Consider the following 24,795-nt stretch of genomic DNA (forward strand, 5'->3'; position numbering starts at 1 on the left):
CTGATTTACCTTGTTTTTGCCTGTCACTCCCAATGTAAGGTTCAAAAGATTCAAAAGATAGGATTTTTGTCTATTTTATTTTCAACTGTATTGTCAGCAACTAGGCACAATGGCTGGCACATGATAAGAACTGAGTTGTTTTGCAGTATGAATTAATAAACTAAAAATTAAAGGTATGTAAGTGATGTTACACAATGGAGAAATGCAAAGTGGAGGAAGTTAGAGAACGGGTGCTGGTTGTGTGTTTTTAATGTAGTGGTTGGGGAAGGCTTCACTGGGTAGAAGACATTTTAGCAAACCTCCGAAGGAGGTGAAGGTGTGAGCCTTTCAGATCCCTGGGAGAAGAGCGTAAGGAACAGCAAGTGCAAAGATCCAGAGGCTAGAATGAGGAGCAAAATAAGCAAAGGAGAGAGCTGTCGGAGTGCTGATAAAGGGCCAGAGAATGTAGTGCCATGCAGGCCATTTTGAGGGCTTTGGCTTTTTTTTTTTTTTGAGACGGAATCTTGCACTGTCGCCCAGGCTTTAGTGCAGTGGCGCGATCTCGGCTCACTGCAACCTCCGCCTCCCGGGTTCAGGCGATGATGCTCCTGCCTCAGCCTCCCGAGTAGCTGGGATTATAGACCCATGCCACCATGCCCGGCTAATTTTAGTATTTTTAGTAGACACGGGGTTTCACCGTGTTGGCCTGGCTGGTCTGGAATTCCAGACCTCAAGTGATCCCTCCCAACGTGCTGGGATTACAGGCGTGAGCCACTACGCCTGGTCGGAGGGCTTCAGCTTTTATTAAGTGAACCGTGAAGCCATAGCCACATTTTGCGCTAAGATTTGACTTCAAAGGATCACTTTGGTTGCTTGTGTTGAGAAGAAACTGTAGGGGGCCCAAAACAGAATCAGGGAAACTGGTTAGAGCTATTATAATAATCTATGGGAAGGATAGCAGTTTGGATCAGGTAGTAGTATTACTGATGATGGGCAGTGGTCCCTAGAAGGCCCTTGGGATTTACTGACAGGTTGGATATGGAGAATAAAGAGTCAAGGTGGACTCCACGTTTTTGGCTTAGCAATTATAAAGATACTAATTACTGCTCGTGAATGGGAAAGACTGGGAAGAAAGGGATGCAAGGGATTCCAGGGGTATAAGAGAGAGATTAGAATGGTAGACCATGGAGTGTAAACTGGATATGGAGGAAGTGAAGTCATGGGGAGTGAGAGACCGCGAAAAGGTGGTTGGATCATTGACTCGTGGGTCCTGTTGGTGTTGAAGAATTGTTGGAATTGGGTAATAGAAGGAGTGAGATGCAAAGATAGAAGGTGGTGCTTAAGAGAGTAGAATGGATGAAATTGAGGTGAGGAGGTCCGATGTATTGATAATAACAGTAGGGCCCTGTCTGATAGAAAAACAACGTAAGGCACAAATGTAATCTTAGGCTTTCTAGAAGGTGCAGTGATAAAAATGGGATGGGTCCGGTGGCTCACGCCTGTAATCCCAACACTTTGGGAGGCCAAGGCAGGTGGATCACCTGAGGTCAGGATTTCAAGACCAGCCTGGCCAACATGATGAAACCCCGTATCTACTAAAAATACAAAAAATTAACTAGGCATGGTGGCAGGCACCTGTAATCCCAGCTACTCGGGAGGCTGAGGCAGGAGAATCGCTTGAACAGGGGAGGCGGAGGTTGCAGTGAGCCAAGATCCCGCCATTGCACTCCAGCCTGGGCAACAAGAGCGAAACTTTGTATCAAAAAAGAAAAAAGAATAGCTAAAATTTATTTGAATAATGCATTTTATTTAGGTCAATATACCCAGACATATTATTTCAACAAATAATTGATAGAAGAATTGAGATATTTTACTTATTAAAAAATTAAGGCCCAATTTATACTAGCCAGAATTCAAGGGCTCAATAGCGATGTGGATTGTCTAGTGGCTACTTTACAGGTTACAGGATAATGACCATGGGCATGAGTGGCTGAGGAAAAGTGAAAAACAGGACCATTCAGGAAGGGAGATTAGGGAACTCAGGGCCAGAGTTTTGGAAGAATCATCCCCACCACTGATCAGCATGGATATAGAAACCATTGAAAATTATTGCAACAATGATATTACCTGTAACTTTTATATTCATTGTAATAGTGCTTCATGTAGCCTCCATATTAAGGTAGTCAATAGCGTTTTGAGGTAAATAATTTATTCAAAGAGGCCAGGTGCAGTGGCTCACGCCTGTAATCCCAGCACTTTGGGAGTCCAAGGCAGGCGGATCATTTGAGGTCAGGAGTTGGAGACTAGCCTGGCCAACATAGTGAAACCCCGTCTCTGCTAAATATATGTGTGTGTGTGTGTGTGTGTGTGTGTGTGTGTGTGTAAAACAAAAACTAGCTGGGCTTGGTGGCGCGCACCTGTAATCCCAGCTACTCAGGAGGCTGAGGCAGGAGAACGATAACCTGGGAGGCAGTGATGAGACCACTGCACTCAGCCTGATACAGAGCTTAGACTCCATATTAAAAAAAAAAAAAAAAAAAAAAAAAAAAGAATTTCCTCAAAGATAATGAAAGAATCCAGGACTGTAGACACATTTCTAAAATTTTTTTTGAGACGGAGAGTCTCAGCTTGTTGCCCAGGCTGGAGGTGCAGTGGCCGGGATCTCGCTCACTGCAAGCCCAGCCCCGGGTTTGCTTACCTCCTGCCTCTAGCTCTTCCAGCTGGGACTACAGGCGCCCGGGCCACTCCGGCCCCAGCTAGTTTTTTATTTTTTAGTAGAGACGGGTTTCACTGCAGCAGCCAGGATGGTCTCATCTACTGACCTCCTGATCCGCCTGCCTCGCCTCCCAAAGTGCTATGACAGCAGGGCTTGAGCCACTGCCCGCCTCTAAAATATTTTATAGTTAGGTTATTCAAAATTAAGTGGTTCAACTGGCATGGAATAGTACTAATCAAAGTGTGGAACTGTCAGAGCCAATTGGACTAGAATGAAGCACAGAATAATCGGCTTTGCTGGATTTAGCAGCAGGTTCTACCTCCTAAATATCACCGTATCTTTGTCCTTATCCTGAGAGAGGTAATAAATAAAGTGCAGTAAAGACTGGAATCAAGTGCCCTGCTTTCTACACGCTGTTCATGTCCTCCTGTGTTTCACATGGAGCATCAGCCCTCTTTAAACCTCAGTTTCCTAATCAGTGAAATGGGATCATTATGAGGTGAGGCCGAGCACTTGGCATGTAGAAAGTGCTCAGAGTGATGTTAGAGTCTCTCTCTTGTTTCCTCCTGCACATCATCACCAAAAAGTTGTTTCGGGAACATACATTTGACTATGTGACTCTCAGAGTTAGAAGCTCAGCTTTCTCCCCACCTGTAGAAACTCTTTGGGATGACTTTATAGATCCTCTGGTGATCTAGTCAGCGGCTCTCTTTCAGTCCTTACCTTCTGCAGCTCACTCCTACCTCCCCTGAGATAGGGAGATAAATAGGACTCCATGCCTGAGGTGTTTGACTTGCTGATCCTTCTGCCCTTTCAAGACTTGGTTCAAATGTCACCTCTGTGACAATGCCACACTCTTCACATGCTCCTTTCTCTGGACTAGAGCAATTTGTGCATCTCATTCATTTTCCTCTGCTAGACTTTGAATTCTGAGATCATTGATTCATATATCTCTAGCACCTAACATGTTATTTTTAAAAAAAGAATTATTGATTACTATGGTCTAACTTTTTTTTGTTTGTTTGTTTTGAGACAGAGTCTCATTCTGTTGCCCAGGCTGGAGTGCAGTGGAGCGATCCTGGCTCACTGCAACCTCTGCCTCCCTGGTTTGAGCGATTCTGTATCTCAGCCACCTGAGTAGCTGGGATTAAAGGCATGCACCATCATGCCTGGCTGATTTTTTTTGTATTTTTAGTAGAGATGGGTTTTCGCCATGTTGGCCAGGCTGGTTTTGAACTCCCGGCCTCAAGAGATTTCCCCCCCACCCTTTTAGCCTCCCAGACTGCTGGGATTACAGGCATGAGCCACTGTGTGTGGCCTACTATAGGCTAACTTTAAAATAACACATTTCATACTGTAAATAAGGGGGAAATTCTGTTTGCCTTGTCTGGAATGTTCATGTGTGTATCTGACATGCCTCATGCACTCCCATGCCCAGCCCCAAGCTGAAAAGCACCTTCCCCTACTCGAATCAGCTTAGATCTTTCTGGGAGCCTTTCCTGATTCTTTTTTTTTTTTCCCCCTGAGGCAGAAAAAAGGCTGGAGTGCAGTGGTACAATCATGACTCACTGCAGCCTCGGTCTCCTGGGTTCAAGTGATCCTCCCACCTCAGCCTGTGAGTAGCTGGGACTACAGGCATGAGCTGCCATCACACCCAGCTAATTTTTAAATTTTTGTCATTTTTGTAGAGATGATGTTTCGCCATGTTGCCCCAGCTGGTCTAGAACTCTTGGACTCAAGCAATCCACCTGCCTCAATCTCCCAGTGTGCTGGGATTACAAGTGTGAGCTACAATGCCTGGCCAGTACAGATTTTTATATACTTGATATGCTAATGAAGTAAATGAAGTGGTCCCATCACTATTTTTTTTAAGGTTCTTGTTATGTCAGTAGCTTTATAATCTTGTAATCTTCCAGGAAGAAGGCCAAATGTTGATAAAGGCAAAGTGGTAGAAACACTGTACTTACTTTTTTAACCTTGTTCTTTTGCTAGAATTAGGATGTAGCTGTTTTACAATTTTTTTTACAGAAATATGCCTATTACCTAGGGAAATATTATCTATGTTTTAAGAGTTAATTTTAAAACTTGAACTTTGAATTCCTTTTCTTTTAGCTTGGGACGTGGTAATGCCAGCCACACTCCTCAGAGCCATGGCCGGATCTCATCGTATATTATCAAAAGCACATCAGTGCCAAAGAATCAGTCATCTAATGTTAAAACCACTTAAGGAATTTGAAAATACAACATGCAGCACACTGACAGTATGTCAAAACTTGGATTTCTTCCTTCCTGATAAAACATCTGGTGGTTTGAATAAGTCTCAGATCCTGGAAATGAACCAAAAAAAATCCAATACAAGCCTGCTCTCTCCATTAAATGCTGCTCGTTGCCAAGATAAAAAGGCACACCTTCCAACCATGAAATCCTTTGGTACTCACAGGAGAGTGACCCATAAACCACATCTATTGGGTTCTAAATGGTTTATAAAAATATTAAAGAGGCATTTCTCATCTATATCAACGGAAACATTTGTTCCAAAACAAGACTTCCCACAGATCAAGAGACCACTAAAAGCATCCAGGACCAGACAGCCATCCAGGACCAACCTTCCAGTTTTGTCTGTGAATGAGGTAAAGTAGGGGTGGCCGTGGCTCTTGTGCTTAGTGATTGTTGCTCACGCTAAACCAGTGTGCGTTGCACCCCAGCCTTACCACCAACGTAAGAGAACTGGCAGTCACTCAGACTTCCTCATCAAGATCTTTGAAGCCTAATAAATATCCAAAGGGATTCAAAATCTTAATTTTTAACAATTAATGATACATATAAAAACAAAATACAGGCAATAAAACATGAAAATATAGTTTATAAAAGATTTGGTTATTGGTCTAAGGAAATTGAAAAAGAGGACCGATATTAAGTCCAGTCTAAGAATGGGACTGTAAAAAAAATTAAAAAATCAAACTAGAAATTCTTCATCAAATTAAAAAAAAAGTAACTGCAGACAGATAAGCCTTTATTAGGCTGTGGCAGTTGCATGGGTCGGTGAAATGACATGGTAGGGTAGCCTCCAAAAGCAGCAGGGGAAGAGGGCCTTGTTTTTTTATCCTCTTAAGGTTTAAGGGAGTATTTTTTTAATTCATCCTTAAGGAGTTTCTGGGAATTTTTCTGCTACAATTTGCATTTCTTCTTCAATAACAAGTTAAGGGTCAAGATCAAGCCCTTAGTAACCTTTGTGTCTTGCATAATACCTAGAACTGTATGTTGTACTTACATGTTTATTAAATTGGAAAGGATTGAAAAGAGGCAAGAGGATCTTTAATGCCAATAGTCATCAACATTAAAGATACTTTATTTTTTTTTTTTATTTTTTTTTTTTTGAGGCGGAGTCTTGCTCTGTAGCCCAGGCTGGAGTGCAGTGGCCGCATCTCGGCTCACTGCAAGCTCCGCCTCCTGGATTTACGCCATTCTCCTGCCTCAGCCTCCTGAGTAGCTGGGACTACAGGCGGCCGCCACCTCGCCCGGCTAGTTTTTTGTATTTTTTAGTAGAGACGGGGTTTCACTGTGTTAGCCAGGATGGTCTCGATCTCCTGACCTCATGATCCGCCCGTCTCGGCCTCCCAAAGTGCTGGGATTACAGGCTTGAGCCACCGCGCCCGGCCAAAGATACTTTAAACTTGATGAAGAATTCTGAATCTATCAGAAAATAGGTTAGAATGTCTGTCTTCAAGTCTTGGTTCTGAAAAGTAGCCCCTGAGCCTGTTTAATTTGGGCTGTGTTTTTATTACTGTGTAGCTGACACCCCTTGGAAAGGTATACATACATACTTTTACTCATCCTCTGATTCGGAAGCTAGGAATTAATGAATGGTTTTTGTGTTGGATTCTGGAATGCTTTCAATTCTTGTGTGGTTTCTCTGAACCCAGGATGTGAAGGATGAAGTGTTGTGCAGCTACTGCTCCACCTTTCCTTTTGCTGGAGCTTTGGGGTAACCTGGGAAATTCAGTATTTAAGTGTCCAAGATGACATTAAGTGTAAAAACCTGAATTCATGGCAGATCCAAAAAAGAGAAAGCTCAGTTCTGTTCATTTGTAACATCTAGCAGCACAGTGCGTCGGGTTTCTTAGGAAGAAGCTGATACAGTCAGAGATGTCCCTAGGCTATTTCTTTGGGCCATCCTTAGACTTGCAAGCAACTTTCCTAAATACCATATCTTATTTTTCTTTAGGTTTTTTTTTTTTTTTTTCTATTTCCTTCCAGGAAAGAATTTGAAGTAGATTTTCAACATTCAACATAGTTTCAAATGAGATAATAAATACTTTTGCATATTAGAACAAATAGTTGACATGAACAGAGAAATGTTATGAAGTACCTGAAATGAATAATTTAGTTGAACATTGTGTTTTAAGAAGCCCAGTAATTAAAAGAGGAAATCCTCCTAGGATTTACTGTTTGTTGTTTTTTATTGTGGGAGAAGGCAGAGTAAAAACATAAAAATATCTTCAGAGAAATAACTTTTTCCAGCACCGAAATGAAGGAGTTATTTCATGGATTCTGTTATAGGAGACATTGTGTAACATGATAGACAATGACTTCAGTTGGAGTTTGGCAAAAACAAGCCGTATGCTGTCCTTCTGAAAGCACGGGAATATAATAGAAAATCAGATGTTTCTGGCCGGACGGTGGCTCACACCTGTAATCCCAACATTTTGGGAGACCAAGGCAGGTGGATCACTTGAGGTCAGGAGTTTGAGACCAGCCTGGACAACATGGTGAAACCCTGTCTCTACAAAAATACAGAAAGTAGCCAGGCATGGTGGTGGTGCACACTTGTAATCCCAGCTGCTCGGGAGGCTGAGGCAGGAGGATCTCTTGAATCTAGGAGGCGGAGGTTGCAGTGAGCCAAGATCGCGCCACTGCATTCCAGCCTGGGTGACAGAGTGAGGCTCTGTCTCAGAAAAAAGGAAGAAAATCATATGTTTCTAAAGTGATCTGAGATAATATAATTTTGGAACACCATTTTTTGAAGATTTTATTTTTCATAGAGAAAGCAGTCTTGGCATGACTAGGTAATATGTCCCCAGGACCGAAGCCTGACTTTCATCTGCCACAAATTGAGGGCCACTCCATTTTCATACGGCCATCATAGTGGTAAACCCTTTATACCACTTTATACCATCAAAGTAGTAAACCCTTTATGTCCTTTATACCATCAAAGTGGTAAACCCTTTATACCACTCTTGACTGAGACAAGGAAAAGCCTCTTGTGTGAAAAGCATGTGGACTTTGTTTTGTTCCCATAGTTGCACTGAGCTCATCTTTTCAGCTCTGCAGAACAACATGCATCTGGAATTGGCTGAATGGTTTCAGTCACCCTCTCTGTTCAAATTAAATCTTTACCTGGTCTCATTTTCAGCGATCATCATCTGAGATATTCAAACCACATCCCTTTGGCTTATAATTCCTAAAAGCAATAGTGGGTCCTGTGGCTTATGCCTATAATTCCAGTGTTTTGGGAGGCTGATGCAGGAAGACCACTTGAGGCCAGGAGTTCAAGACCAGCCTGGCAACATAGCAAGACTCCCATTTCTAAAAGACTTAAAAAAAAAAAAATTAGCCGGGCTTGGTGGTGCACACCTGTAGTCCTAGCTACTCAAGAGGCTGAGGTGGGAGGTTCGCTTGAGCCTAGGGGTTCCAGGCTACAGTGAGTTATGACTGCACCTCACTCCATCCAGCCTGGGCGACCGAGGGAAACCCACTAAACAGTCACCTCACTGAAACAAAAGATGTTCCCATCACTCGTGAAATTCCAAGGGATTTAGAAGCTCTGTGTTAGTAACTAAAGACCCACTAAACAAACGAGAAAACAATCATAGCAGTGCTTCTTATTAATGCCCAGTCTTTGAAGAGAACACCAGAGGATGGGAATGGCAGGTCTGAGTGGCGTGGAGCCTGATACCAGGGAGAATGTTTTCAGGCTAATAGCACAGTGTGTTACGGAATCACTAGTGGATTATTAACCATGTTTTTTGAAAAATGAAATAGAAAATAACAGAATACATTGCTCATGATAAAGGTAAATACTGGTTTGTGAAGCTATTGTGGCAATTATTGGTGTGTGAGCATAGATGTGTATATGTACTATGTATAATGATTTCTTATAGATTGTAGTAAAAAAACTTAAAAGATAAAGCATAATACTGGTAACATAAAATGTATCTGTGTTTTTATAGCTTTCATCTCCAATGAGTACATTGCAGGAGAAAAGGCATTTTTCCTTAATATGATCTATGTACTCACAGTACCTCTGACATCAAATATATGGGAGCCTTTTCCTCCTCCTCCCAGGCAGTTCTCCAATTCTCCAGACACTAACAAGGTGTCCTGCAATTCAGTTCAATTCCAGCACTAGCCAGAGTTAGTGCAGACCCCAGTTAATTAAGCTCGGCCCCACAAGACTGCCCTCCCTGTTGACACCTGTGCTTCTGACTAACCAGCTCTATGACCACCACCCTCTTTTCAGGTTTGATGATTTGCCAGAATGTCCCACAGAACTCAGGGAATCACTTTATTTACGTTTACTGGTTTTTTATAGAGTATACAAAATAACAGCCAGATGTAGAGGTGCACAGGGTGAAGTTTAGAAGGGCCTGGAACTCAGGAGCTTCTGTTCCTTGTGGAATGGGGCTGTGCCACCTTCCCGGCACATGGATGCATTGATCAACGCAGGAGCTCTCCAGACCCCGTTGTTCAGGTGTTTTTATGGAGGTTTCATTGTGTAAACCGTGATTGATGATTAACTCAATCTCCAGCCCCTCTCCATTCACTAGAGGTTAAGGGTGGGGTTGAAAGTTCTAAGCTTCTAATCAAAGTTTGGTCTTTCTGGTAACCACGCCCCATCCTGAAGCTGTCCAGAACACTGGGAGTCACCTCATTAAAACAAAAGACGTTCCCATCACTCATGAAATTCCAAGGGATTTAGAAGCTCTGTGTTAGTAACTAAAGGCAAAGAGCAAATACTACAACCAAAAATGCCTCTGTCACTTAGAAAATTACAGGGGTTTTAGGAGTCTGTACTGGGAACCAAGGACAAAGACCAAATCACTATAGAAGCAGCATTGCTGTAATACACCAATTTTCTTCAGTAATACAGTGTAAGTGAAAGTACAATTTTTAAAAAAATGTTCTGATCAGAGCATGTGATGCTTCTGAAACAAGAATCATATATAGATTTCTAGCCCCATCTGCTGGAACGTGTCTTCTGTGACCAGAAAATCAAAACATACTAAAATACTGTGGTTTTGGGGTTTTGTTTTTTGGGTTTTTAAAAACATTTTGAAATAGAGAAGCCCTAAATCTTGTAAGTATTATAGGTTGGTTTGACACATTTATTTAAGAGCAAGTTGTAGCTCCCCATCCTGAAATCCAAAATATGCTTTACAAGTATATGTAGCTAATGCTTAATAAGGATTCACTATAAAAATCCAGAGAAAGATGTATAAAAATGAAAGCTGCTCAGAAAACAATAGCATCTTTAATAAAGAAGAAAAAAAGCAGACAAGACATTCTATGGTTCTTTCCTTTTACCAAATAGGCTAAAATAAAAAAAGCAAAGAAAATAAAACCAAAACAAAATGTCTAAAACATCAGGTTCATCTATTAATAGAAGAAGCACACAACTAAGACTCAAGAGCTAAGAAGTTTAAGGAGAATACAGAAAGTAGCGTGGCAAACCATATAAGCTGAGTGACATTGGATGGATAGAACTTTAAGCCAAACTAAATGGGAGATCCTGAGAGAAGGAAAGGGGATGGTTGACAGTCTGGAAAACCTACGACAAAGATGCTTAGGATGGCTAAGTGAAAACAGATTGTGTTTAAAGATTTATTCATGATCTATTTGGAGCTTAGAATATATTTTCTCATAAAAATAGTGATTGACTTGCCTTGTCCCGTCCTTGAGAGTTGAAAATAGTACACGTTCTCAATTTGCTGTTAGTGTCTGAATATTCACATAATTTGGGATACCAGATTGCCCAAAACTCAGTTCTGAATATATTGTGCCCTTTATTTTTATCTCCAAGTGGCAGTTTTTAAAACTAGCCTTTTACCTTGATTTAAAATAATAGTGCCTGGCTGGGCATGGTGGCTCACGCCTGTAATCCCAGCACTTTGGGAGGCCGGGTTGGGCAGATCACCAGAGGTCAGGAGTTTGAGACCAGCCTGGCCAACATGGCATAACCCCATCTCTACTAAAAATACAAGGTGTGGTGGTGCATGCCTGCAGTCCCAGCTTCTTGGGAGGCTGAGGCAGGATAATCGCTTGAATCCAGGAGGTGGAGGTTGCAGTGAGCTAAGATTGCACCACTGGCACTCCCGCCTGGGCGACAAAGGAAGACTCCGTCTCAAAAAATAATAAAAAAAAAAAAAAAATAGAGTAAAATAGTAGTGCCTACCACCACCATCAAACAGACCTTGTACTCTAATGCCAAGCTGTATATGGGAGGCTTGCTGGCACATCTTCATTGGCACTATAAAATATGGCCAAGAAAATAGACTCTGAGAGTAAGAAGTCTGTGTTGGTTAGGAGTAACTTTGTCCGGGCTCTCTGGACTCTGAGAGTAAGAAGTCTGTGTTGGTTAGGAGTAACTTTGTCCTGGCTCTCTGGTGTAAAGCTCTCAAATGTGACTATGTAAATCCAGGTGGGATAATGGACTCGGCTCTGTCTGCAACATGCCATTTTGCAGAGAAACACTCTAATGCATAAGCTTTTTATGCTGTAAAATATAGTAGCTGAAATGGAATGCCACTTTTTCAGAGGTGAATTAATGGAGAGCCTGGTGAAAGTCAAAGCTTTTTGATGTATAAAACTTGATAAATGGACCTATTCCATCAATAGGCAAAGTATAACAACCTGTCTACATAGAGAGTATGTAATTTCTGCACAGGTCTCTGTTTAGTAAATACATCACTCTGTATCAATCTGGCATCTTGCTCCAATAAAGGAACATAAAGTTTTGTTTTTGTTTTTGTTTGAGACGGAATCTTGCTGTGTCACCCAGGCTGGAGTGCAGTGGCGCAATTTTGGCTCACTGCAACCTCTGCCTCCTGGATTCAAGGGATTCTCCTGCCTCAGCCTCCTGAGTAGCTGGGATTACAGGTCCCAGCCACCACATCCGGCTGGATTTTTGTATTTTTAGTAGAGCCAGGGTTTCACCATGTTGACCAGGCTGGTCTCAAACTCCTGACCTCAAGTGAGCCACCCGCCTCAGCCTCCCAAAGTTCTGGGATTACAGACGTGAGTCATTGTGCCTGGCCAAGAATATTTTTTGAGGGGGAAAAAAAAAAAGTAGTACACATTCTTAGCACAGATGGGCTTGGCCAATAACACATGATGGAGAAGGAGATGTGAGACAACAGGGAGAGGGCAGGGACAGTGTGGGCTGGAGACCCTGGGACCCCCTGCTGTATCCTAGTCCATTACTGCCAGATCTTCCGCTAGGTCAGAAGATGATGGAAATCTGGATTTTGTGTGAAATCTCTCAGTTTATTGTTGACAAGTCAATTCAAATTTTAGAAACGTAATGTAGGTCGGCTCTTGAGTTAGATGGTTCTCCAAGCTGCCAGTTTACAACTCTGATTCTAGCGAAAGAGACAGCCTCTACCATTTTCAGTACAGCTATAGGAAGATCCTTCAGTGGACTACCTTATGACCTTCTTATCTCTTTTTTCTGCCTCTTGCTCTTCCCACTTCAGCCCAAACTAAGCACATGAGCTCTAGCCATCACAGAAGTAATTCTGACATCCAACCTAACATACTGTGATTTCACCTAGCAAGCTTGAGTGAATTTGTCAGGTCTTGCAGAGTGTGGAGCCTGCCCCATGTCTCGCCTGATGTCCTTTGCTAGGATTCCTTTCTTTCAGCTAGCTTCAGCTCTACAGACATAGCACGTCAGCTCTTTTTAACTCCATGGAGCCTTAAAAAGAACTAGTGCTCACAGGTCTAAACCTTAAGCATATGCCTGTTCCCTATACTCTGGTAACTCCTGATACATTTTTATTTGTGTATCCCCGTGTTCCTACTTTGATATGTGACTATGGGAATTAGCTAATTTGGAAGGAATTAGCAGTTTTCTGCTCATAATCAGGGTACTACATCCATTTATCCCCACATTCCCCAGTAATTTCAGCTTGTCTGACTTATATTTTTTTCTAATTGAATTCGTCTCATTTTGCTTATGAGTAGATACTTTATTGATTTTGGATTTTTCAGTTTACATGGATCCTCAGGTTCTCTGTTATTCTTTTACCTTTAAACCACACATCAGAGCTGTGGAACGGATTGAGGAAGAGCAAATGGGGTCAGGTCATTTCATGAGAAAGAGCCAGGAGTTGCGGGATGTAGGTGGGAGGAAGGAATGAATTAATATATACTTTTCTAGAATTTCATACTAGGAATATACAGAACGGAAAAGAATTGGGGAGCTGAGATGAGTAAGTCCTAAGAATAAATGTTGATTTAGTGACTCATAAACTTCTTTTGGCCAACTAGAATCTAACAACCATTGAACACTTGTGTTAGCCACAGTGCTGAGCAGTTTGTGCTTATTAGCTTACTTAAACTTTACAACAACCCCATAAAGTAAGCATTATTGCTATTCTGATATTCTTTTAAAATTGTAACCAACTTCTGTGCCTAAAATGTTAACTCTTACGCCAATAGCTTTCAAACTTTATTGACCACATCTCATAGAAATATATTTAACATTTTGCATACATAGCGACCTAGAGTAGATACATACATATAAGTGACAGAAAACTTCATAAAATAACATTTCCTGTGAATAATGTGCTGTAATATTTTTCTATTTAGTTTTATTAAAAAGCTGTTTTGGGCCAACCAAACTGATATCAGAACTCACTAATGCGTTGTGACCTACAATTTGAAAAAAAACAGCATTGAGCCATAGTTCTTACCATCTTTCGTCATGTGTACACAGGCAAGATGAGGCGTGAACCAAAGTACTAAGCAAACCAAGACACATGCTCAGATGTACAGACCTTTTTGTTTAATGTTAACTAGTGTAAAAATACTGTAATTCCTTTGGTGATTTAAAGGAATCTGCTGTACAAGAGTAGTTACAAATTAGGAAATGACCTCAAATACCAACGTTGCTTTGAAAAAGACTCATGGAAACTCCGGGTTGGAGAGACTTAACTATCATTCCATCCAGTCACCCATGTCTCTCTTTTGTATTCAATCTGTGCTTGAGACACTACCAATTGAGAGTGGCTTGCCTTTCAGAATAACCCATTCCAACTTTTTACCTGGTGGGAGGGAGCAAGTGCTTTGGAAGATTGAACTGAAATTTGTCTCCCAGTAACTTGGTTCTCTTCATCTTCATCCCATCCCTTGTATCGCCCTTGGAGATGTTTGAAGAAAACTCTGGAGTTCTAGCTTTGCAGAATGGAGTCCCATAGGGTGCTCAGCAGCCATCACAGATGCTTCAGCCTCTTGGTAACCCATGTTGTGCTCATCTCCCTGGAACAGGACCTAATGCACTGCACAGCATTTGCAACGGCAGATGAGTATCATCTGGGACATCTGTCTCAAGATCTGGCCTCCCACGGATATGTTGAAGTAACAAACTTGCCTAGAGGTACTTCTTCTTGAACCTGGGGCCAAGTATATTAAAATGTATTGGATAATTTTCCTATGATACTATCTTAAGTATGTATTTGTTTGCAATTCATTTTCTTTTGAAAGGATTGTATCATAAAAGTGGGTGTTGAATTTCTTTATACAGATGACAAAGTTAAGAAATGAAAATGTACAGAGAACTTCTCATTAAAATCAGTATGATTTATTAAGCATTATTTATAGGATCATTATTACTTGAGGTGGTCAGAGGTCATACTACTTCATTTCTAGCACATTAAGAAGTTATTTTAGTTTGTGTGTGTGTGTATGTATTTTTTTTTGTTTTTTGAGACGGAGTTTCGCTGTCGTTGCCCAGGCTGGAGTGCAATGGCGGGATCTTGGCTCACTACAACTTCTGCCTCCCGGGTTCAAGCGATTCTCCTGCCTCAGCTCCAGAGTAGCTGGGATTACATGTAGGCTTGCACCACCACACCTGGCTAATTTTTTTATTTTTAGTAGAGACGGGGTTTCTCCATGTTGGTCAGGCTGGCCTCGAACTCCGAACCTCATCTGATCCTCCTACCTTGGCCTCCCAAAGTGCTGGGATTACAGGTTTGAGCCACGGCACCCAGCCCGTTATTTTAGTCTTATAGAAGAACCATGAAGTTGATAGACATGGGGAGAGCCTTTAAAAAAAATTTACCAGCTCAATCTAATACTTTAAAACAATTAGTTAGCCGGGTGCAGTGGCTCACGCCTGTAATCCCGGCACTTTAGATCACCTGAGGTCGGGAGTTCGAGACCAACCTGACCAACATGGAGAAACGCCTGTCTCTACTAAAAATACAAATAATAATAAAACAACTAGTTAAAAGATAAAAATGAAAAAGAAGAAAATTAAAATGAACTTAATTGAGGATTTTTATGGTGCTATCAGGAAGGATTCTTGAGAAATGGCTTGCTTTACATTAACTAAAAATAATTTAGGCTAGTCATGGTGGCTCAGGCCTGTAATCCCAGCACTTTGGGAGGCTGAGGCAGGTGGATCACTTGAGGTCAGGAGTTCGAGACCAGCCTAGCCAACATGGCAAAACCCCCATCTCTACTAAAAATACAAAAATTAGCCAGGTACAGTGGCATGAGCCTGTAGTCCCAGCTGCTCGGAGACTGAGACACAAGAATTGCTTGAACCTGGAAGGTGGAGGTTGCAGTGAGCTGAGATCATGCCGCTGTGCTCCAACCTGGACGACAGAGTGAGACTCTGTCTCAAAAAACAAATAAATAAATAGGCCAGGCGTGATGGCTCATACCTGTAATCCTGCACTCTGGGAGGCTGAGACAGGCAGATCACCTGAGGTCAGGAGTTTGAGACCAGCCTGGCCAACATGGTGAAACCCCACCTCTACTAAAAATACAAAAATTAGCTGGGCATGGTGGTACGTGCCTGTAATCCCAACTACTCAGGAGGCTGAGGCAGGAGAATCACTTGAACCTGGGAGGCGGAGGTTGCAGTGAGCCAAGATCATGCCACTGCACTCCAGCCTGAGTGACAGAGCAAGACTCTGTCTCAAAAATAAATAAGTTACTTAGAACATTTTGATGAATAAACTTTTACCGTGAAACTCAGGATAGCCCAATACCCAGAACATTTATTAATTTACCTCCGAGTAGCAAAAATAGGTTGAAAGTCTTCCTGTAACAGAGGAAATTCTTAAGAGTCAATCCCATAGAAGATAGTTGAAATATCATTGTGATAATCCAAACAGACCGTTTGTGATTAGGTGACAAAAACAAGCATAGTTGACTTAGAAAGACAGAGCTATGTCTAGAGCCCGTTGGGATGAAAATTTGCCTGGAGGTACTGTTGGCTGACGCTGAAGGCTGCCAGCTTTGTGGTCTGTGCTTCACAAAATTGGGGGCTTCACTGCCCTGGGTTGTTTCAGTCAATTTTATTTTGCTTTTGGCTGCATAGGCAAACCCTGTCCTATGTAGGATGTAGTAATTAACAATTTACAAAAAAATAATAATAATAATTTTGGTCTCTGTCTGAATTGCCCATCACCCAACCTTTACCAGATATTTCTGAAGCTTTGAGGATCCTAATTTTATGTTAATTTCATTAAGACATACAACCTTTTGCAAATTAAGAGTATATTTATTAATTGATTAACATTGGTTGTCATTTATATTATGGAATATATGCTTATGATAAATATCAATATACTAATATGTAAAGCAACTTCTTATGATGAATATTGGTATATTAGTATATGTTTAACAACACTTAGGCCAGGCCCCGTGGCTCATGCCTGTAATGCACTTTGGGAGGCCAAGGCAGGAAGATGGCTGGAGCTCAGGAGTTCAAGACCAGCCTGGGCAACATAGTGAGACCTCATCTCTACAAAACATGAACAAAAACTTAGCCGGGTGCAGTGGTGCATGCCTGTAGACCAAGCTACTTGGGAGGCTGAGGTGGGGGGAGTCCCTTGAGTCCAGGAGGTTGAGGTTGCATTGAGCTGAGATCATGGCACTGCACTTAGCCTGGGAGACAGAGCAAGACCCTGTCTCAAAAAAAAGAAAAAAAAATTTTTTTAATAGTTGCCGGTGGCTGCAGTGGTAGCCCCTGCAGTGGTTAACCTTGAAATCACATATGTTTTGAAATGATCAGTATCTTTATTTCTGTGTATTTTCTATTGCCCTACTCTTTATACTTTAAAATTCAGCAGAAGGAGTAGTTTGCAAATATTAAAATTGCATTATTAATGAAATAGTATTTAAAGGAAGAGAATATATTAATACTTCAAATTTTATTTTTAATTAATTTCGTAGAAAGAAGTCGGATTCTTGACACTTAGTTATATCGAACCTAAGACTTTAATAATTATCTGGACTAGTGATTATTGAATCAAAATGGGCATGAATAAGCTCTAATAATAATAATATCACAGGTTGTTGAATGTTTTATAAAAGTAATTGCTGATCATTTTTTTGGTGGTCATAGTTGCATTTTTATATATTAAATCCTTTCAGAGGCCTTAGTAGAAAGATGGTGATTGTGTTACAGAGCACTCCGTGTTACATAAAGAAATGATCTTAAGTACTTTATTAGAGTATTTATAGGTGATTCTTATACCTTGTGTTACCTTGACATAGCTTTTTTGTTCATTTATTTTAAATCACAGATGCAGCAAATATTTTGGTGATGGGTGTGGAAAATTCTGCAAAAGAAGGTGATCCTGGAACGATATTCTTCTTCAGGTAAGACAGGAAAGAAGCCCCATTAGGTGATGATGGGTTTGGGTCAAGTAATTGTGGTCTTTTTTTTTTGAGACGGAGTCTCGCTGTGTCTCCCAGGCTGGAGTGCAGTGGCGTGATCTCGGCTTACTGCAAGCTCCGCCTCCCGGGTTCACGCCATTCTCCCGCCTCAGCCTCCCAAGTAGCTGGGACTACAGACGCCCGCCACCACGCCCGGCTAGTTTTTTGTATTTTTAGTAGAGACGGGGGTTTCACCATGTTAGCCAGGATAGTCTCGATCTCCTGACCTCGTGATCCACCCGCCTCGGCCTCCCAAAGTGCTGGGATTACAGGCTTGAGCCACCGCGCCCGGCCAGTAATTGTGGTCTTTAAAGGTGCAGGCATACCTTTCTTAACAGTAAATGTGTTCAAATTGTATTTGTGATTTAAATTTATCACTTAATTCTTATTTAATCTAGAAGAGTTTGTCACTTTTAGGAATTCTCTGGTAAACCCTCTTATAAAGTAAAGAATTTTTCAAACAAGTGAATGATCTTCCCCGGGGTGTCTTTCTTTGTACATACGGATTTTCATGGACTAAATTTCTGGAAAGCAGCCAAATTCCTACTCATCTTTAGTGCCCCTTGTCAGACTCCTGCCCCAGGGAAACTCCCGCTACCTCCCTGCTGTCTCTTCTTGCATTTTCTTTCTTTTCTCCCTTCCCCTTTGGTAGCTCTTTAAAGTTTTAGCTTACCTCTCCAGAGGTTTTAGACTAGGAGACTCACCTACACACTTACTCCTTTTATCTAAAGGCTGACTCAATACTAAATATTCCACAGTAGCTGCCTGGGAATGATAATAATGATAGAACCGTGTGAAATAATCTCACTTATCCTCACCACACTGGATGAAGGTCTGTTACTCCTATTTTGCACCTGAGGAAACTGAGGGTCATAGGGATTAAGTGAATTACCCATAGTCATGAGACTAATACGTGACAGAACAGAAACACATGGAACATCTGTAGGAATCCAAAGTTGAGTAAAGTTTTTGTGGTCATAATCCTTATAGTTGATTATAAGTGGAAGTTCTTTTTTCCTTTCAATGCCTACCTTCCTGTTGACCCCATCTTTAGAGATAATCAAGATTCCAGCATTTAATTCAAGTAGAATAATAGCATCCCTGTTGTTCCGAGTGAGGAATTTAGATTTCTGAGGGACTCTAGATCAGCACTGTCCAGTAGAAATATAATGCAGCCTCGGCCGGGCGCGGTGGCTCACACCTATAATCCCAGCACTTTGGGAGGCTGAGGCGGGCGGATCACAGAGGCAGGAGTTCAAGACCAGCCGGGCCAACATGGTGAAACCCTGTCTTTACTAAAAATACAAACAATTAGCTGGGCATGGTGGAGGGTACCTGTAATCCCAGCTACTCGGGAGGCTGAGGCAGGAGAATGGCGGAAACCCGGGAGGCGGAGCTTGCAGTGAGCTGAGATCCGGCCACTGCACTCCAGCCTGGGCGACAGAGCGAGACTCTGTCTCAACAACAACAACAACAAAAAAATTAATTTTGAACAACACAAATAATATGCTTCTTGAAATTAATTTTAACAACGTATTTTATTCAACCCAGCGTATCTAAAATATTATTATTTCAACATGTAATTAATAATGATATTTTTTCACTCTTTATACTAAATCTTTCAATTTTGCAGTGTACTTTACACTTACACTTACAGCACATCTCAGTTTGCACCAGGCATGTTTCAAGCGCTCAGTAGCCACATGTGGCCTCTGAATACCATATTGCACAGTGCAGTGCATTCCTCTAGATGGAGGAATACGCAATTCACCAGACCTCTCTTCTGCCTGGGAAGAATTCTCTGAACTGATACTTTGGCTGTGGCTTGAAATACCTCTCAAATCCGTATTCAGAAAGGGCCTTATCCCTGCCTATTGTAACAGCTGACTTATTGTCTCCCTGCCTGCCTGCTCACCCACCACCAGTCTGTCTGTCTGTTGTAAGCAGGGTCATTCTTCAGTGGCCATTTCTGACCATTATACTCTCCTGCCTAAATTTCCATGGACTATGAACAAGTTCTCGATCACTACATAAAGTTCCCTTCTGTATTGGCCGCTGCTTGCCTCTTCAACCTGGTTGCCCACTACTTGACCACATCTGGAGCCATGCAGCTGCTAGCTGTTTATTCTGAGATGCTGCTCTGCTCCCTCCCGCCTCCTCTCTGAGCCTGTGTGTCTCCTCTGCTGTGTTGTCTCCTCTTGTTTTCTCATTTGGCTACCTCTGCTAGTCCTTTAGCAAAGGGGTCTGTCTGGTGTACATCCCATGGTATACTCTGCGTACTTGTGTAGCACTGATCACACGCTGTTGTAATTGGTGGCCTAAGTGTCAGCCCCAGTCTTTTCTAGGTTGAGGATAGGAATGAAATCATACTTACCTTTCTGTCACAAATACTAAGCACGGACGGCCGGGCGCGGTGGCTCAAGCCTGTAATCCCAGCACTTTGGGAGGCCGAGACGGGCGGATCACGAGGTCAGGAGATCGAGACCATCCTGGCTAACACGGTGAAACCCCGTCTCTACTAAAAAATACAAAAAAACTAGCCAGGCGAGGTGGTGGGCACCTGTAGTCATAGCTACTCGGGAGGCTGAGGCAGGAGAATGGCGTAAAACCCAGGAGGCGGAGTTTGCAGTGAGCCGAGATCAGGCCACTGCACTCCAGTCTGGGCGACAGAGCGAGACTCCGTCTCAAAAAAAAAAAAAAAAACTAAGCACGGACCCACACATATACTAAATACTTAAGAAATGTTTAAAGAATAATGTGGGGCCGTTAATATTTTTACCTTTCTTTTATTTCCTCCTTTCCTTCCTCCAGTGCAGTGACCCTGAGCCATAACTCCTGTTTTTATTTACTACCTGAAACAGCTTCAACACGTCAAACTTCAGAAATCAAAACAAGTGCATTTGTAGTTTTAGACCCTAAATAATGTTAAAGCCATAATCAGATTCAGAGGGCCTCCTATGGTGTCATTGTAGTTCTGTTCAAAGCACTGTGAGCACGGGGAGCATTATTCCATAGAGGCCTTTAACCATCTGGCGCTTAAATTAACCACCATCTCTTTATTCCACAACTATTACAGGCATAGTCCTTTATTTCTTGCCATAGTAGAATCTGCCTAATGAGAGCTAAAACAAGGTCTCAAAAAATTTCCTTATTCTGATTTCTGTGGATCAGAATTGAACCAGGTATGAAAGAGTCTACATATGTGAAGTTATATAGTATTACAATAATGGCTATTTGTTTGGCAAACCATGTGAGAAATCATAAATTTTGGGGAGGCCAGGTTTTATCAAGAATTTTATTTTCGCTCTTATTGTAGCAAGCTTACCTAAGGACCATAATAGCAAATTAGTAAGTACATCATATTTTGAAAAATCGCATCCTGTATATATTCTAGAAGTTACATGGTTTTATATATGACCCTAAAGAATGTATTCTACCTGTATCTTAGTTGGTTCTTTTATTTTTTTAAATCAGGGAAGGAGCTGCTGTGTTTTGGAATGTGAAAGACAAAACTGTAAGTGTAAATAAAAATGTGAAAGTATAAAAATGTAGTTTTGTGAGAATGAACTAATTAGCACAAACTGAAACATTAGAAATTAATAGATAATGCACAACTTATTTGCTCTGTATTACATGATACTTATCAGTTTCAGCTTCCAAAATATATTATATTTTGGGTTAAGAGTTCCTGTGTTTTCCTTTCTCTAGACACACACTAGTTTGTGGAGAATCAGAACCATCCTAACTATACTGCACACAGAAAGAAGTACTGTACACTTTGCATGTTGTACTATATAAAATATATACACAGTTAATTGGAAGCTGGTTGCATTGAGGGTTCTTTTAGGTCAAGTTGTCTAGAACTTACTAATGGGAAATAACTTTTTCAATATCCAAATCAAGATTTGTTTAATACAACCGTTTTAGAGGCAAATTGGTAATCTCCATTAAAGCCTTTATATTTAACCCAGCAATTTTACACCTAGAAATTTATCCAAAGGAAATAATCATAACTATTCATGATGATTTTTGTACAAAAGTGTTCATCAGAGCAATATTTATAATGGCAAAAATTAGAAATTACCAAAATACACAATAATAGTTTGTTAAATACATCCATATACTACAGTTATACTACAGATTCCCTTAGAAATCATGTAAAAAAAATCTATTTCTGGGAGATTACCATATATATAATACAGTTACATTAAAAGAGCAGATTATACAGCCAGGCACGGTGGCTCACACGTGTAATCCCAGCACTTTGGGAGGCCAAGGCCGGCAGATATCTTTTTTTTTTTTTTTTTTTTTTTGAGACAGAGTCTCGCTCTGTCGCCCAGGCTGGAGTGCAGTGGCCGGATCTCAGCTCACTGCAAGCTCCGCCTCCCGGGTTCACGCCATTCTCCTGCCTCAGCCTCCCGAGTAGTTGGGACTACAGGCGCCCACAACCGCGCCCGGCTAATTTTTTGTATTTTTTTAGTAGAGACGGGGTTTCACCGTGGTCTCGATCTCCTGACCTTGTGATCCGCCCGCCTCGGCCTCCCAAAGTGCTGGGATTACAGGCGTGAGCCACCGCGCCCGGCCTCCGGCAGATATCTTGAGGCCAGGAGTTCGAGACCAGCCTGGCCAACATGGTGAACCCCATGTCTACTAAAAATACAAAAATTAGCTGGGCGTGGTGGTATGCACCTGTATCCCCAGCTACTCGGGTAACTGAGGCACAAGAATCACTCAGAGGCAGAGGTTGCAGTGAGCCAAGATCAGGCCATTGCACTCCAGCCTGGGAGACAGAGGGATACTCTGTCTCAAAAAAAAAAAAAAAAAAAAGGTTACGAAACATAACCAATATAATCTCAGAACTGGTTAAAACACATGCTTTATATAATCCCAATTTTACTAAAAGGAAACACACACAGAAAATATAAATGACCAATAATAAGAAAATACAAGTTGGCTGTTTGAAGTTGCAAAGATGTAAAAGGCTGATAAACCTCATTTTCTTAAGAGTAGTTTCATAAATGTTTAGATTCTACATTTGAAAAAACTACTTTGGAGAGCAGGCTAGCAATATCATAAGTGTGGGCCAGGTGTGGTAGCTCACACCTATAATTTTACCACTTTGGGAGTCTGGGGTGGGAGGATCACTTAAGCTCAGGAGTTCCAGACCAGTCTGAACAACATAGTGAGATCCCATCTCTACAAAAAGTTTTTAGAGCTGGGTGCGGTGGCTCACGCCTATAATCTCAGCACTTTGGGGGACCGAGGCTGGTGGATCACAAGGTCAGAAGATCAAGACCATCCTGGCTAACATGGTGAAACCCCATCTCTACTAAAAATACAAAAAAACTTAGCCATACCTAGTGGCGGGCGCATGTGGTCCCAGTTGCTCAGGAGGCTGAGGCAGGAGAATGGTGTGAACCCAGGAGGCAGAGCTTGCAGTGAGCCGAGATTGCACCACTGCACTTCAGTCTGGGCGACTGAGCACGACTCAAAAAAAAAAAAAAGTTTTTAGAAATTAGCCAGATGTGGTAGTGTGTGCCTGTAGTCCCAGCTACTTGGAAGATTGAGGCAGGAGGATCACTTGAACCCAGGAGTTTGAGACTGCAGTGAGCTATGATTGCATCAGTAGCATCACTGCACTCTAGCCTAGGTGACAGAGTGAGACCCTGTCTCTTACATATATACATATTGTGTAAGTGCACATATCTTTTTATGTAGCAATTCCTAAAGAAATATTCCCACAAGGCCATGAAGACCTATGCACAAGTATGGCACATTGCAACATTGTAATAGTAGAGAGTAGGAAAAATTCCCCATGGAGGACACACCTAGGTTGGTTAAATAAATTGCAGTTCCCTTGTTAAGGAAAATAGTGTTGAAAATGTTCATGTGCATAATATGATCCTATTTTACATAAAAAGCAGCATAAATAGGTACATATATACACATAAAAAGTCTGGAAGGATATGCACCAAGTTTAATCATGGTTGCCTCTGGGGATTAGGATTTCAGTAGGGCAGAGAGAAAGAGATGATCACTTCCCACACCTGTGTGGCTTAATTTTGTATCAGTATATTGGGCTTTACTTTTCATTTTTTTTCTTTGCACAACATGCAAAACAGTACTTGCACAACATGCAAAGTCTACAGTACTTCTTTCTGTGTGCAGTATAGTTAGGATGGTTCTGGTGCCACCACACCCAGATAATTTTTGTATTTTTTTGTAGAGACAGGGTTTTGCCATGTTGCCCAGGCTGGTCTTGAACTTTTAGCTCAAGGATCCACATGCCTCTGCTTCCCAAAGTGCTGGGATTATTAAAGAGATTTAAAGAATACAAATTATAATATTACTAGTGATTTTCTTTGGGTTGTGGGATAATGATAACCTTGATTATCTTTTCCATTCTCATCTGTGTTTTCCAAATGTAAAAACAAATGAACATGTCATTCTGATTACTTTAATATCACAATGGATTTGATTTGCCTTTTCCTTAAAAACATGCAACAGAAATAATGCCTGTAAGTGTAATGAAGACTGTTATAAGCATTAAAATCATAACATAATTGAACTGAGGGAGTCAGTTATGATTTCAAGTTAATCTTCCTTTTCTTCTAGATGAAGCATGTGATGAAAGTTCTAGAAAAACATGAAATTCAGCCCTATGAAATCGCACTGGTACACTGGGAAAATGAAGAACTTAACTACGTAAAAATAGAGTAAGCAGCTTTTCATCAAATTTATGAAAGGGGCACTTGGAATAAATTAGGTAAAGCAATAGAGGAGACAAATTATTATGCATATGGAAACTTTTTTTTTTTTTTTTGAGACGAAGTTTTGCTCTGTCACCCAGGCTGGAGTGCAGTGGTGCGATCTCGGCTGACTGCAACCTCTGCCTCCCGGGTTCAAGCAATTCTTCTGCCTCAGCCTCCCAAGTAGGTGGGACTACAGGCGTGCACCACCACGCGCAGCTAGTTTTTTTTATTTTTAGTAGAGGCGGGGTTTCACCATGTTGGCCAGGATGGTGTCAATCTCTTGACCTTGTGATCCGCCCGCCTCAGCTTCTCAAAGTGCTGGGATTACAGGTGTGAGCCACTGGACCTTGCCTGGAAACTTCATTTTAAGAAAAAGGTGGCTGGCCACAGTGGCTC

General features: G+C 41.5%; 1 protein-coding gene across 5 annotated transcripts in view; it reads left to right on the forward strand.

The window, feature by feature from the left end:
- Nucleotides 1–24,795, forward strand: part of RMND1 (required for meiotic nuclear division 1 homolog) — a 47,420-nt gene that overhangs the window by 714 nt on the left and 21,911 nt on the right. For 4 of the 5 annotated variants that reach the window (XR_004184390.1, XR_004184389.1, XM_031667349.1 and 1 more), the window contains exons 2-6: nt 4,808–5,325; nt 14,243–14,351; nt 17,515–17,590; nt 21,122–21,161; nt 24,263–24,363. Coding sequence is in view for 3 of the 5 variants with exons in the window: in XM_031667349.1 (XP_031523209.1) it covers nt 4,822–5,325; nt 14,243–14,351; nt 17,515–17,590; nt 21,122–21,161; nt 24,263–24,363 (830 nt within the window). In the remaining 2 variants the exon portion in view is untranslated. Of the gene's footprint in view, nt 1–4,807; nt 5,326–14,121; nt 14,352–17,514; nt 17,591–21,121; nt 21,162–24,262; nt 24,364–24,795 lie in introns of those variants that run through there. The other variant, XM_031667351.1, reaches the window with a different exon arrangement.

This window comes from Papio anubis, chromosome 6 (genome assembly GCF_008728515.1).
Source record: "Papio anubis isolate 15944 chromosome 6, Panubis1.0, whole genome shotgun sequence".
Lineage (NCBI taxonomy): Eukaryota > Metazoa > Chordata > Mammalia > Primates > Cercopithecidae > Papio > Papio anubis.